This window comes from Rhinolophus sinicus, linkage group LG02, assembly GCF_036562045.2.
Source record: "Rhinolophus sinicus isolate RSC01 linkage group LG02, ASM3656204v1, whole genome shotgun sequence".
NCBI classification, from domain to species: Eukaryota; Metazoa; Chordata; class Mammalia; order Chiroptera; family Rhinolophidae; genus Rhinolophus; species Rhinolophus sinicus.
Genome location: NC_133752.1, coordinates 30,428,706 through 30,442,137, shown reverse-complemented (window position 1 = coordinate 30,442,137; position 13,432 = coordinate 30,428,706). Strand labels below are relative to the sequence as shown.

Sequence of the window (13,432 nt, the reverse complement as noted above, 5' to 3'; positions counted from 1 at the left end):
ATACTGAAAGAACCAGACACAACACACTAAAACTGCTGAAAAACAAAGATGAAGAGAAATCTTGAATTCGGGCCAAAAAAACAAACAAACAAGAAACATGACAAAGAAAGGAACAAAGAAAAGAACTGCATCAGACTTCTCATCAGAAACAACGCAAACAGGAGGATCACAGAGCCACATCTCTAAAGCATTAAAAGAAAAAGTCTGTAACTCCCTCTTTGATTTTCTCTTACCCGTTCCTGTAGAAGTTCAACAACCTGCTGCACACAATCATTTACATCACAGGAGTCTGTTTTCAGCACCAACTCAGGGGCCTCTGGTTTTTCATATTCAGAATCAATCCCGGTGAAACCTATAGGAGGTACCATGCAGTAAAGGAGAATGAAAATTAAAAATAAATTAGGTTTGCTTCTTCAGTGCAAGTTTCTGCTATGTTGAAGTTAATATTTATGCTGCTCCCTCTAAGGTATAGGCTGAGTAGTGAAACTTCTTTCTTGGGAGAAGACTGCTAACTAAACTTGTTTCTTCTTTAAACATAATGAGTCGATTCTCATTATTTGCAGTAGTTATGTTCCATAAAGTTGTTGCAAACACCAAATTAGTGAATACTGAGCCACACTGCTCATAGGGGAAATATGGAGTTAGGTTCCTGTGAGCCTCTGGCAACAAAACTTTTGTCAACTGACTAATATATAACTGTTTTGTGTGTGTTTCTGTCTAAAGCACAATATTTAATAAACATTGTTCACTCATTAACAGTGAACTCATGCCTGAAGGAATGAAGCGTATTTAAGACGCGTATTTCTCCATAATGCACACATCCACCTTCCTGTACTGGGAACACTGGGCCACCATTCAGCACTATGCCCGGGGCCCATTTTAAAGTGCAAAATCATCAACAAACAGCAAAAAAAAAAAAAAAAAAGAAAAAACCATGGAATCAAAAAAGCCCACAAAAAGACACTTCTTTACAGTATGACAGGTGAAACTCAAAGGTCAAGTGTCAAGTTACCTTGTTCGACCTCAATTAGGAGCGTGTGCTCTGGGTTACTAAAATTTTTGCCACTCTGCACATGTCCAAAAATGACTGCCAAAGCACCGTAAGTATTCACATGGGCGTTACAAATAAAACTTAATTAGCCAGTTTGCAAACATGGTATCCCCAATTAATGAGGATCAGCTATACTTCTGTCACCTTTGTTTTTTTTTCCTTTTAAATGCCTGCACTGCCTGTGAAGACATGGGAACTGACACCAAGTGTTCCAGAGCACCTCATTTCTCCACAGGAATATAGATATAGTACCTACGCCGCTCGATGCAAACACTGACACCAAGTCAGTCTGTCCATTAGAGTCACGAGGATTACCTAGGGCTGCAATGAGGCTCGGCAGGCTTCTCCTTTCACCAGAGTGAATGTTCAAGCAAGACAAATTAACATCTATGAGCAATCAACTATAACCAATGTAGATATTAACCACTAAATACTTAGATTTTCCCTATTGTGTATGTGCTGCCATGTAACTGCCAAGAACGAAAGAAGACATGTTTCCCCAGAATGAGCAAGGCGAGCTGAGATGTGCTATTCCTGTCTTGTACTCCTGACAGGATCCCATGCATAAGTCTTTCCAGGCCTGTCTGCCTTGGAATGCGTAGGTCACCCTTGGGTTGGGATGGTAAGTATGAATTTAAGATCATTGCTATTAAGAGGTACAGTCTTCAAAAGAGTTCTAAAATACACACTACAATTCTACAGCCCTCTTATTTATTCATATTTTTCTACTTCATATTTCTAAGTATCACATGAAGTCCTGAACCCAAAAGGAAATTTCTGCATTACCAATATTACCAACAGTATTTAGTGGTGAGTCACAACCAAATAGCTGGGGGAAAATAATTCCGGTTAAATCACTAGTTCTTAAGCTCTGATTCTCAAACGTAGCTACACACTGAATCACCGAGTCCCACACCCACAACATTCTCATTTCCACTGGTCTGGGGATAGCCTTGGCGCCAAATTTTTAAGTTTTCCAGGTAATGTTAATGTGCAGCAAAGTTTGACAATCCCTGTGTTAGAAGACTTGGCTTATCATTTTAAAACTCAAGGAATTCTCTTCCTAACTTATTTATCTCATAAGGCATTAAAACTCACAAACGATGTAAAAATAATAACTACATGAGCAGCAGTCATGAATAATCTTGGGATTAGAATGGCTGACACAGGGATACTTTTCTAGTTCAGTAAATGCCATCTGAAGGCCTATAAAAGCCTGAGGTCTGCTGACTGCATGCAATCTCATTTGTGCTCGAATAATTACCATCACGGCTCAGAAACAGTATTGATAGAGAACTTTTCAAGCGCCATCTGACAAGCAAATAATTTTTAAAGACAAACAACTCTACAGTCAGAAACTCTACCACCACGGCAAACCCAAAATAAATGTGTGTATATACATACGCACACACAAATATTTTAACCTGAGGAATATTTTATCAATGGCTCCTCAGAGGAATTTAGACACATTCAGGAAATTAAACAAGTAACACATGGAAAACTAATACAAACACACTCTCAAATACAGAATGCAAACTATAAATGAGTCAAGGTATTTTGCATGCAGACTTATTCATCTTTGCATCCCCAGCACCTAACCTGTACCTTCCAAATAGAACGTACTACTAAATGTGTGTTGAGCATTCAATTTCCACTCCCCTTTCCAACCCATCTAACAAGCATTTACCCTGGATGTGCCAAGTATTACACTTTGGGCCATGCACTGTGCTAAATTCTAACAAGACGAAAATGTTCGGGTGGCTGGTTAGCTCAGCTGGTTAGAGCGTGGTGCTAATAACACCAAGGTTGCCGATTCGATCTCCACATGGGCCACTGCGAGCTGTGCCCTCCTTAAAATAAAAAGAAAAAACGTTCAAAGTGTTGTGCTCACTCACAAGTAGCTCATGCCAGCCAGGCCGACAAATCCACCTCTGTCACAGATCCAGCTTTGCCAAAACAACAAAACCAACTACAATTAAAATAAGTAAAAGATTTAGACTTCAGGGTCCTGGAACGGCATTTTGCTTCTCTTTGCCAAATCTCTATTACAAAAAACTGAAGTGAAAACTACCCATCAACAGAGAGAGGGTGATAATAGAGGCTAAAGGCTACACTGGTTTGCTTCCCGTTGTCATAAATTATTCAGGTCAGGCAGCCTGTTCTTTCTGAGCCAAGAAAGTGCCAGCTTAATGGGTGAAACCGATGGGGGCATGACTAGATATCAGCCTTGCCCAAGGATCCAGATTTCACCACAGCAGGTGGAACTTGACCCAACTGCTAAAGCCTTCCTAGGTCCAAATACAAGAGCCCAGAGTAACGAGCATTTTCCTTCCCATTCCACCTTTTCCTTTTGGAAACAATGGATGCCAAAAGCATCCTTTTCAGGGCCAGAAGCTGAATGCCAAAATCTATAATTCACAGAGCTCCTGGAGCTCCTGTAATTGTCCCAGGCTATTCCACTCCCTGATGGGAAAGCCAAGTTACTGCCATGAATCAGTGGTTCCTAAACAATGTGGACTAAGTAATCTATCTTTGATGTTTTTTTCAAACGCTGGAATGTCCTCCGTTTCTGTTAACAGAACAGGACTAATGTCAAAAGATAAATAATATGATTGGTATCAAAGGCCATGACAGACAGGTCCTTCTATGTCCAAATCGTCTTCATAGTTGAAATTCTGAGAGCAAACCACAAAACCTAAACAGCAAGGTGTATATATTTTGATGGCATCAGTGCTATGTTAATTCCATCTGATTCAACAATTGTACACAGAATGGAATAAAGGACCATTCCAAGCACAAGGATATCAATGAGAACAAGACACTGTCCTTGCTCTCAAGATGCTTATAATTCAGGCATTTTCCCCATTGGCTTTGAAAATTCCCACATAATCAGTGGAGCAAAGAGAGCTGCAAGCCGCTGATAATCCTATCTACTGCTGCGCACCTAATTATATCAAGCAGGTTTGCACCAGCCCCCAAAATTCTGTCTTGCGAGTAGGATTCCGATCTGAGCAGCGATACTGTGTGTACACAGTGCCACGGACCGCTGCTAGGCCTGGAGCTACACCAGTGTGATGAGACCCGCTTTCACTTCTCAAGGAGCTCCAAGTCGTTTGACTACTCCAGTCCCTCAGAAGAGATTATCAGGCTCAGATGCGGTAAGATAAAACATCTAAGCAAAGAGAAACAGAGGAAAAAACACAGTCCTTACCTTTAATTTCTCCAGCCCGTGCTTTTTTATAGAGTCCTTTGACGTCCCTCTGTTCACAAACATGCAAAGGAGCATCAACAAATACTTCGAAAAAAGGTAAACTTGCACCCTCATGAATCTGTCTTGCATTGTTGCGATCCTTAGAAAAGACAGGTACAGAAACAATGGGACTATATGAATATCAAGGATGAGTAAACGTGCCTTTCCTTTGAGATAATGGAAAATATACTAGATGAAATTTAATGTATAGCTTTAAAATATAAACAAAAAATCCAATAAATTATTAGGGTGACACATCCACTCTTCATAATAATTTTAAAAGGAATACTATTCTTAGGAGGGAAAACAATGGATGCTCCATAAAGACTTTCACCTAAATTTTCTGAGGAACCTGAACCAGAACCCAGCTCAAATGCAGGTGTCATCAGGCCTCTCACTAAGAATGTTCAACCTCAGCCTGAGTGGGCACGAAGGCAACTTTGATAGTTTATTCACTTGCCACATGCAACCCCCCGCAGCCACTTCTCACCTCTAGCATTCCCCAAAGGATTTTTCTGCAGAGAGTTGGGGAACTCTCTGGTAATAACCTTCATGGCTCAGTCTAAACTGTCCCCACCCTGTCCTGTGGAACAGTTGCCTTTGTAAGTCAACCTCTCCTGATTTCTGGCCTTAACTAAAATCAAGCTCTCCCTTGAGCACCACTCATCTTGCCATTGTCAAGTGCAAGCTTGGTCATCCTCTGTATGCCGAGACAGTGCCAACATTTCCTGCAGCTTCTGCCACTCTACTCCCAGAGAGCTAATTGTATCATTCACCACCTTTCTTACAGTCCCTCTGACAAACCATGCCAATTTCTGCTCTTACCTGATTGACCACACTTCCTATTTCAAAAAGAAAAACCAGGCACAAATGCTCTCAATCTCCTCTCTGCCATATACATGTATCCACATCCCCAACAATCTTTATTTCCCTCCTCCAGCTGTTCCTCTCTTCCAAGATTCCAACTCACCTTCCCTCTACAGGACCCTGCTCAACTCACGATCTCAATGTCACCTGAAACCTTCAGCCTCTCCCCTTTCCACTGGCTTTTGACCCAGGCAACAAAAAAGTATGTCACTCTCATCCATTAAAAAAAAATGAACAAATTATACAAAAATTCTCTTAATTATGGGTACTTTTCAATCTAAGTTGCAGGACTTTCTGCTGCAGTTCACACCACCGACCCTATGCCTTGCTCTAATGTCACTGCCTGATCCTTCCTACGGGGCCCCCTGGCTCCTCCTGCTCCACCCTCCCTTAAGCACTGGTGCTGCCCACTGCTCACATTACGCAGCCCTTGAGCCCTTGTCTCAACTGCCTTCACACTGTAAACCACACCATATACACGACCCTTACGTCTGAGCGCTGTCTCCTCTCCTGAAATTAAACACACATTTCCAACTTTCTCCTAAATATACCCACCCAGATACTCCGCAGGTCCTCAAACTTAACACGTCCAAAACTGAATCCATCCTCTTTCCTCCCAAACTTGCACTGTCCCCATACTGCCCAAATCAAGTGATGGCAACACTGTTCACCCAGAATCCCAACAGTCACCTGGTTCCCACATGCACTTGGCCCTACACGCATTCTGTCACAAAATCCTTCAGATTTTACCCCCCAATAGTATACCAACCCAATGCCTGTTTCTTCCATACTCGTGAGGTTCCACCTCATTTCTCCTGTCTGGACAGCTGTGACAATCTTATAAAAGTCAGCCTGCTGGCTTCTAGCTTTGATCTGCTCAGAGCCATACTCTGCGATGTCTCCAGGATGACACAGGACGCTAATATGACATGTCACTCAACTCTTCAGAAACGGCCCACCACATCGGGTAAAACCCGAGCTTCTTACGGTGAGGCATGACCTTCCATACCTGGCCCCACCATTCTCAAACGTGCACCTGATGCTCTATTAATAATTAAGCTTGCCTGGTCTACCTGGCTGTTTGGGCTTATGCCTTTGCCATCTCCCTGCCAGAAAACTGCCCCCCCCTCTTCTAGCTACGGCAAGACACTCGCTCCGTGGTAACATCCTCCAGGAAGCCTTCCGCACAGGCCCAGGCCGAATGAGGGCTTTTGCTTCTTCTCGGTCCTCAGAGTAACCCCCACATACCTCTGCCATAGATCTTATTCAGATATATTGAAATTATTTCCTTAGCTTTATAACCTTAGTATCTGGCAGAGTGATTCAACTGTGATCTTACTATTCCAGCCATCCTTTTAAATGAAGGTGTTTCCAAGTTCCCATCAGTGACTTTCCTCTCATTCCATACCCTCTTCTGTATACTCCATCTAGGCTTCAACTAATACCGTGAATGATTCCTAAATCTGTATGTCCATTCAACTTTCCTGAGCTCCGGAACCAATTCCAACGACCCAGTGGTCATCTCCACTTGGATACCCCATTAGCACTTCCAACCTAACCCACCTAAATGAAATACTCAACCTCTCCCTTCCCATCCTGTATTTTCTAACTGAATCACTCCATCTTTATGCAGAAAGCACTATCCTTCATTGTCCCCAGCCCCCACCCCACCAAAACCAGTAACCAACCAGGCCCCACGTCCTGCTGCTGCTACCAGCTCAACAGTCCTTCCATAGATCCCGTCTTTTCTATTCCCATTGCTGCTGCTCGAATCCACTCCAAAAGACTCCTGCAGTCCTCTATTTCCGTGCCATTCTCACTCGAGGCTTCAAGGGTGATCTCACTGAGGTGCAAACTCAATGATACCACCTACCCCAGGTACAATCTCAATCTGTTAACTACCTGTGGGGCGAAATCCTACGCAGGGCAGAGTTCATCATCAGACCTCCGCAAATCGCTCTAGCTTCCTCTCTCCTCACACTCCCCCTGCACAGCAATTTTACCAAACTACCTACAGTCCCTCAAAAACCAAATGGCCTCACATTTCCACGCTTCTGTAAATACTTTGTCCGAAATAGCTTTCTCCCTGCGATCTAACTGGTATACTCTGATTCATCTTTCTTGACTCATTTCAAGCAGCAGCTCCTCTGTGAATCTTCCATAACATCTTTGTACACACTTACCTAATCACATGCTCAAGATATTATAACTGTTCACATCTGGATGTTCCTACCAGACAACCTACCAACTCCTTAAGGATTGGAACAGTCAGTTTTATCTTAGAACCAAGCTGCTCAAGTTCAGTGGTGACACAGAAAAGTACACATATCCTATATTATATGATTTAATCCAAATAGTATCATGGATGCTGATCTGCCCTAAGTTCAGTAAAAACCTCATTCTTAGGACTCTTAGAGATGAGATCAACAAAAGATTTACTCCACATTATGGAAATGGGGCCAGAAAGCAGATCAGCACGTACTTTCAAATACCAAGTCTCAGCTGACAGCTCTCCAAATCAGGTATTACTGACTTTCTCCTTTTCCAACAGTTGCAAAGATTCCCAGAATGTGTAAGACTATCACTGTTGTATCTAAGAAACTTGTTTCTATCCAAGGATTCAGGAGCTCTAAACATTTCTCATCTGCTTATACACTTCATTATCAATATACTTTAAACTGATGTATTGACACAGATCCCAACATTTAAGAAAAATAAAAAGCAGTGATTCCTCACAGAACCTTTTAGGACTCCTGCCATGGTTCAATTAAGAGAACCCGTAGGACTAACACTAAACCCGATACTTATCTATAACTCTTACAGCTCAAATTTCATTTTTTTAAGTCTAAGTCACCATCCAAATTTGTTTACGACATAGTACTAGAACTTGCTATTATTTATTACACATACTGAACACTTTTTACACTCCAGGCTACTATGCTGTGAGGTTTGAATGCATGACTTACGCAATGCTCAGAGCAACCTGAGGCAGGCATTATCTGAGCTTAGGAAGGTTAAGTGAACTGGCCAAGGTCATCATAGTAGTTGGCAGAGTTGAGAATTCAGGCCACTGTGTCTGACTCCAAAGCCCCCGCCTTTAACCACTAAACTAACTTGCCTGTTCTTTGATATTTGTGTTCCCTAAGGGACTATGCTATCACTTAACAAACATTAAATACCTATTGTGTTCCAGGAACTGGGTTTGGCATCAAGATTACAAAGATAAATAAGACATGATCCCAGTCCTCAAGGAGCAGCAAAGCACAGCTGGCAAGGGCATGTGTTCCAGGGACACTGGGTACAAATCCTTGCTCTACCATGTACAGTGTGTGGCCTTGGGTAATTCACACCTGTTTCCTCACCTCCATCTTCCTCATTGGGTGCTGGGAACTAAATGAGTTAATTCACATAAAAACACTTTAAAACAATTACCAGTACAAAGTAAGTGTTCAATAAATGGTGGCTGCTATTATCACTATTATTTTTACTGCTGCTGCTGCTATTACCACCAACAACCAATGAACTGGTATATATAATAAAACAATATGTTGAGGTACAATAACACGGACACCAAAGACAGGTACCGACAAAGCCTGAGGGGGGAAAGAAAGGTGCTCAGGAGGAGGAGATACTGAACTGAGTCTTAAAGCATGAACAGGAGTCAAGGATGCTGGAGGGGGTGGGGGAGCAGGAAGGAGGAGAATGCCTTTCAGACGGGAAACAAAAATCTTTTGGTGAGAAATAATATGATTTTTTCAGAGAAATACAAAAAAGTGAATCTGTGTTGCTATGGTCTCTGAAATAAGAGGAAGAGTATGATGAGAGATAAGACTCAAGAATTTTGAGCAAAGAAGCCATGGCAGGACACATGTGAAGAAACTTAAGATTTTCCCTGGTGTCTGATACTGTTGAGTATTTTCTATATACTTATTGAGTTGAAAAGTCAGCTTGAAATAATTTGGCCATTGCCTTAAGGTTAACAACTTTGGTTACACTTTTGGCGGGGAAGGGTCACAGCAGGTTTTATACCAAATGAATTTACTCAGGAAGTCGCAGCACAAAAATGCTATAGGTTAATTATTTTAATTTGGATTTAATCTCAAAGCACATGTTAACATTTAAACTATTTGCTTTGCCTGATACCATAGTCTCAATAAATACAATTAGCACAAAAGCCGCATACCTGAGTATAAGGTGATATAAAACTTGTGATGCATACTAAGCCAGCATCTGCAAACAGCTTAGCAACTTCTGCAATGCGTCGAACATTCTCTTCTCTGTCTTCAGGACTAAAGCCAAGATTTTTATTGAGACCTTGACGAATGTTGTCACCATCCAAAGTATAGCATGGGATACCATGGCAAACCAAGTACTCCTCCAAAGCCATGCTCACTGTGGTCTTCCCTGCTCCAGATAAGCCTAAAATTAAAGAGTCCATGCAGATTCCATATGTAAAGATAACTACTTAGCTACAAAGAATTTTAATACAAGCTTAATTACATTCATTATTCATAACAGTCTCTCAGTAATAATAATGAAAATATTTCTCTATAACATTTACCTCTAAGCTAGAAAAACATCTATAGTTTAAATATAATAAGCATTTATGTTTTTAATTACTCCTATCTAGGCCCAAAGTCATCCTGGGTATCACCGATGAACTTCAAAGGTCTTAACCAGTTTTAATATTAGACAAGCCTGGGTAGCTATTCACTTTGTCTTCTTGTTACCACTATTCTAAAGCGCATGCCAATTTTAAAACAAAGTTATATGCCCAGATTACTTCTGACAAGAGAAGGAAATAAAAGGACAAAAGTAAATGAAATATTAGAAAGTAACCTCTGCAGCCCAGGCTCATCTCCTCTCATAGATTAAAGTATCTGGGAATCCAATTTATGATGTAATTGACCTTGAAAGAATATCCTCATTTCAACTCACTTTCCTCTATCAATGATGTTGATTCAGTAAACAACGAGAAGGCAAGAGCACTAATACTTGCCACCTGGGTGAATGTGTAATTACAGAATTCATAACTAAGGTAGTTATGAGGCAAGAGGAAAAACATTGACATCTAATGTACAATGTACTTATGCTCTACAAGTCATGGTAGAAGGCTAACTAAAAACAAAAAAATTGAAAACAGAATAGAGGTTGAGGATCGATATAGTGTTAGCTGCTTTACACATTAAAAACTGGTATTAATATGAGTATAGATTAGCTTTTCCACGGATAGCTACAACAGACATTTCCTTTCCTGCAAGCTTTTCTACAGTGTGACATTGCTGCCGTCACATCAAGAGATTTTGCTAATTCCCTGCTGTGCTGGCCTTAGGACTCACTTATGGTTAAAAGAATGTAGTGAAAATGACAATCTGTGACTTCCAAGGCTGGATCAGAAAAAGCTATGCAGCTTCTCTTTGGACCCTTACTTTGGGAGAAGCCAGCGATTAAATCCCGAGATCTCAAGCAGGTGTTCCAGCCAATAGCCCCGCCAGCTGAACTCCCAACCGACAAGCATCAATGGAGTGAGTCACGGCAGACCCCAGCCCAGCTGAGCCTCGGATGACCGCAGCCCACACCAGCACGACTTCAACCAAGCAAGACTTCAGTGAAAGCTGCTCCGCTGAACACTTCTGAATTCCTTACCACAAAATGGTAAGCATATTAAAATGGCTGTTTTACACCAGCAGGTTTTGGGTAATTTGTTCTACAGCAATAATACTGGAACAAAGAGATGGAGGCTGGGGAGCAGTGCGTTGCTCTCAGGTTTATTGTTGTTTTTCACTATCAGTTGAGCCACAAGTATCAGGAAACAAAAAACTGAAACCTAAAAATCTTAACTTGTTACACAACAAAGACAACCTAAATTACACCAAAAGTGTCTATTTATACACATGTGTACATATATTTGTATGTATATATTTGATTTGAAACAGAATTGACATTGCTGACATTGAATTACTGACACAGACGTTTTCATTGAAATGATTACAGTGAACATGGACAAAAATGCAAACACTTTAAAGCAGTTAAAGAAAATCTACAGGTAATACAAGATAGACAAGCCAAAACTAAGATATGGGATACCTGAAGGAGAGAAACCGACCGTACTGGGTTGAATAGTGTTCCCCCAGAATTCATGTCTACATGGAACCTCAGAATGTGACCTTATTTGGAAATACGGTCTTTGTGGATGCAAAATGAGGTCACACAGGATGAGGGTGGACCCTAAATCCAATGGCTGGTGTCTTCATGAGGCAGCCACATGAAGACACAGAGAGAAGAGGGTGGTGGGAGGACAGGCACAGGTAAAGTGACACCTCTACTACTCAAAGAACTCCAGGGATTGCCAGCGACCTCCACACGCAAGGAGCAAGGCATGAACGGATGCTCCCTCAGAGTGCAAAGAAGGAATCAACCCTGCCAACACCTTGCTTCAGACTTCTGGCCTCCAGAACTAGGAGAAAGCAAATGTCTGTTGTCTGAAGTCACAGTTTGTAGTGATTTGCCTCAGCAGTCCTGGGATACTAATACACAAACCAAAGTAAAAACACAAAACAAGTAAATGTATCTCAAATAAAATCTGAGAAAAAGCAAACCGTTGTCCAGGAAAAGGGCATACAAACCACTTGACAGATCCTGGTTAAGCTACTGAATTGCAAGAAAAAGAAAGAAATCTTGACTTCCATTTCCAATATCTTCAAAAAAAAAATCAATGAAGGCAATGGAAGATTTAACACCATAATTAAATAGCTTGAGCTAATGAACATATAGAGACTATTGTACACATCAGGAAAACACACGTTCTTTTCAAATACACAATTATGAAAACTGAATACATACAGGACCATAAAGCACCAAAAAATCTGATAAACAGTATTTATTAGCATTGTTAGTGGTAAAATGAATGGACTAGACCATGTTCAAGAAAAGGAGTACCCAATATCCAGTATTCTACAGATCGAGTTTTCCCCCAGATTGACCTGTACATATAATATAATCCCAAACTAAATCCTAACAGGGTTTTGGGGGAATTGGTTAAATGGATTTAAAATTTTATACAATAATGCAAAGAGGCAAAAAAAACAAGAGAGAGAAAAAGTCTTATTTCTAATGAAGAATCAGGTAAGAGGACTTACTGCACTGAATTTCAAGACTGATAGAAATACAATAATTAAGATAGTGTGGTAACAACGAGGAATCGACAAGGATACCAGTAGAACAGATCAGAGCCCCGGAACAAATCCACGCGTAAGGGAAAACCTGATACATGACAGCTGATCCTGCAGATCACAGACAAAGGATATCCTCATCAATATATGTTCTTGGGACAACTGATTATCCATATGGAAAATGAAAAAATGGATCCGTCTCTCACACTACACACAAAAATCAACTACAGATGGATAAAGGGCCTAAATGAGAAATGCAAACTTCTAAAAGAAAATACAAGAAAAGAAATAACTCTTCAGGTATCCAGATGAAAAAGGAAAGCTCCTCTTCAGAAACAAACAAACAAAAAAATCAGATTAGTCCTACACTTCTTCACAACATTTAATACCAGAAGACAGTGGAGTAGTGTTTTAAGAATTCCAGACAAAGACAGTATGTACCAAATATATGTTTTACCCAGACAAGCAGTCATAATAGAGAGACAGTCTCAAAAATAAAAACTCAGGGAATTCAGAACACAACAATAAACCAGCTTACCAAAACAACTTAACAATAAAACACAGACAAAACTTCACTCAAAGAAAGAGCTCATGAGTGAGTATGCCATAATAAAAGAACTGATGGTGAGGTGAGTAGTGAATTTACTTAGAGAATTCAAATATAAACAATTACAGACATTTAAGATTTGAGAACAGAATGTTAAGTTTTACAATGTAAAAGCAACCATTTAACAACAATCTAGACTTAAGAATGAGGAGATGGAAGATTGTGAGAATGCTGTCTTCTCTCATACAAAAACAAAACGAAAATTTTTAATATTAAAATGAAAAATAGGAATGTCGTTTTTAACAATCAGCAAAACTTTTAAGGACTGGCAGTATCTAGTGTTGACAAAGACATTGGAAATGCACCCTCTTCCCACACTATTGGTGGGCGATTAAATGGGTATAAAATTTAAGTAGGCAATTTGGTGAGATGTATCTAAATTTTAAATACAATTCCTAGAAGTGAAACGATCCATCATTTTTAAACCTACCTTCAGAATCTGCATGAATTTACCATCTCCCCAGCCTGCTATGACTAAGCCCAAA

At 40.5% G+C, this 13,432-nt stretch overlaps 1 protein-coding gene across 1 annotated transcript in view; it reads right to left on the bottom strand.

Moving 5' to 3' along the window:
* Positions 1-13,432, bottom strand: part of PAPSS1 (3'-phosphoadenosine 5'-phosphosulfate synthase 1) — a 95,828-nt gene that overhangs the window by 71,015 nt on the left and 11,381 nt on the right. Inside the window, exons 3-5 of the mRNA XM_019741988.2 lie at positions 9,352-9,587; positions 4,263-4,401; positions 234-352 (exon numbers count right to left, since the gene is read on the bottom strand). Coding sequence (XP_019597547.1) covers positions 234-352; positions 4,263-4,401; positions 9,352-9,587 — 494 coding nt within the window. The remainder of the gene's footprint in view (positions 1-233; positions 353-4,262; positions 4,402-9,351; positions 9,588-13,432) is intronic.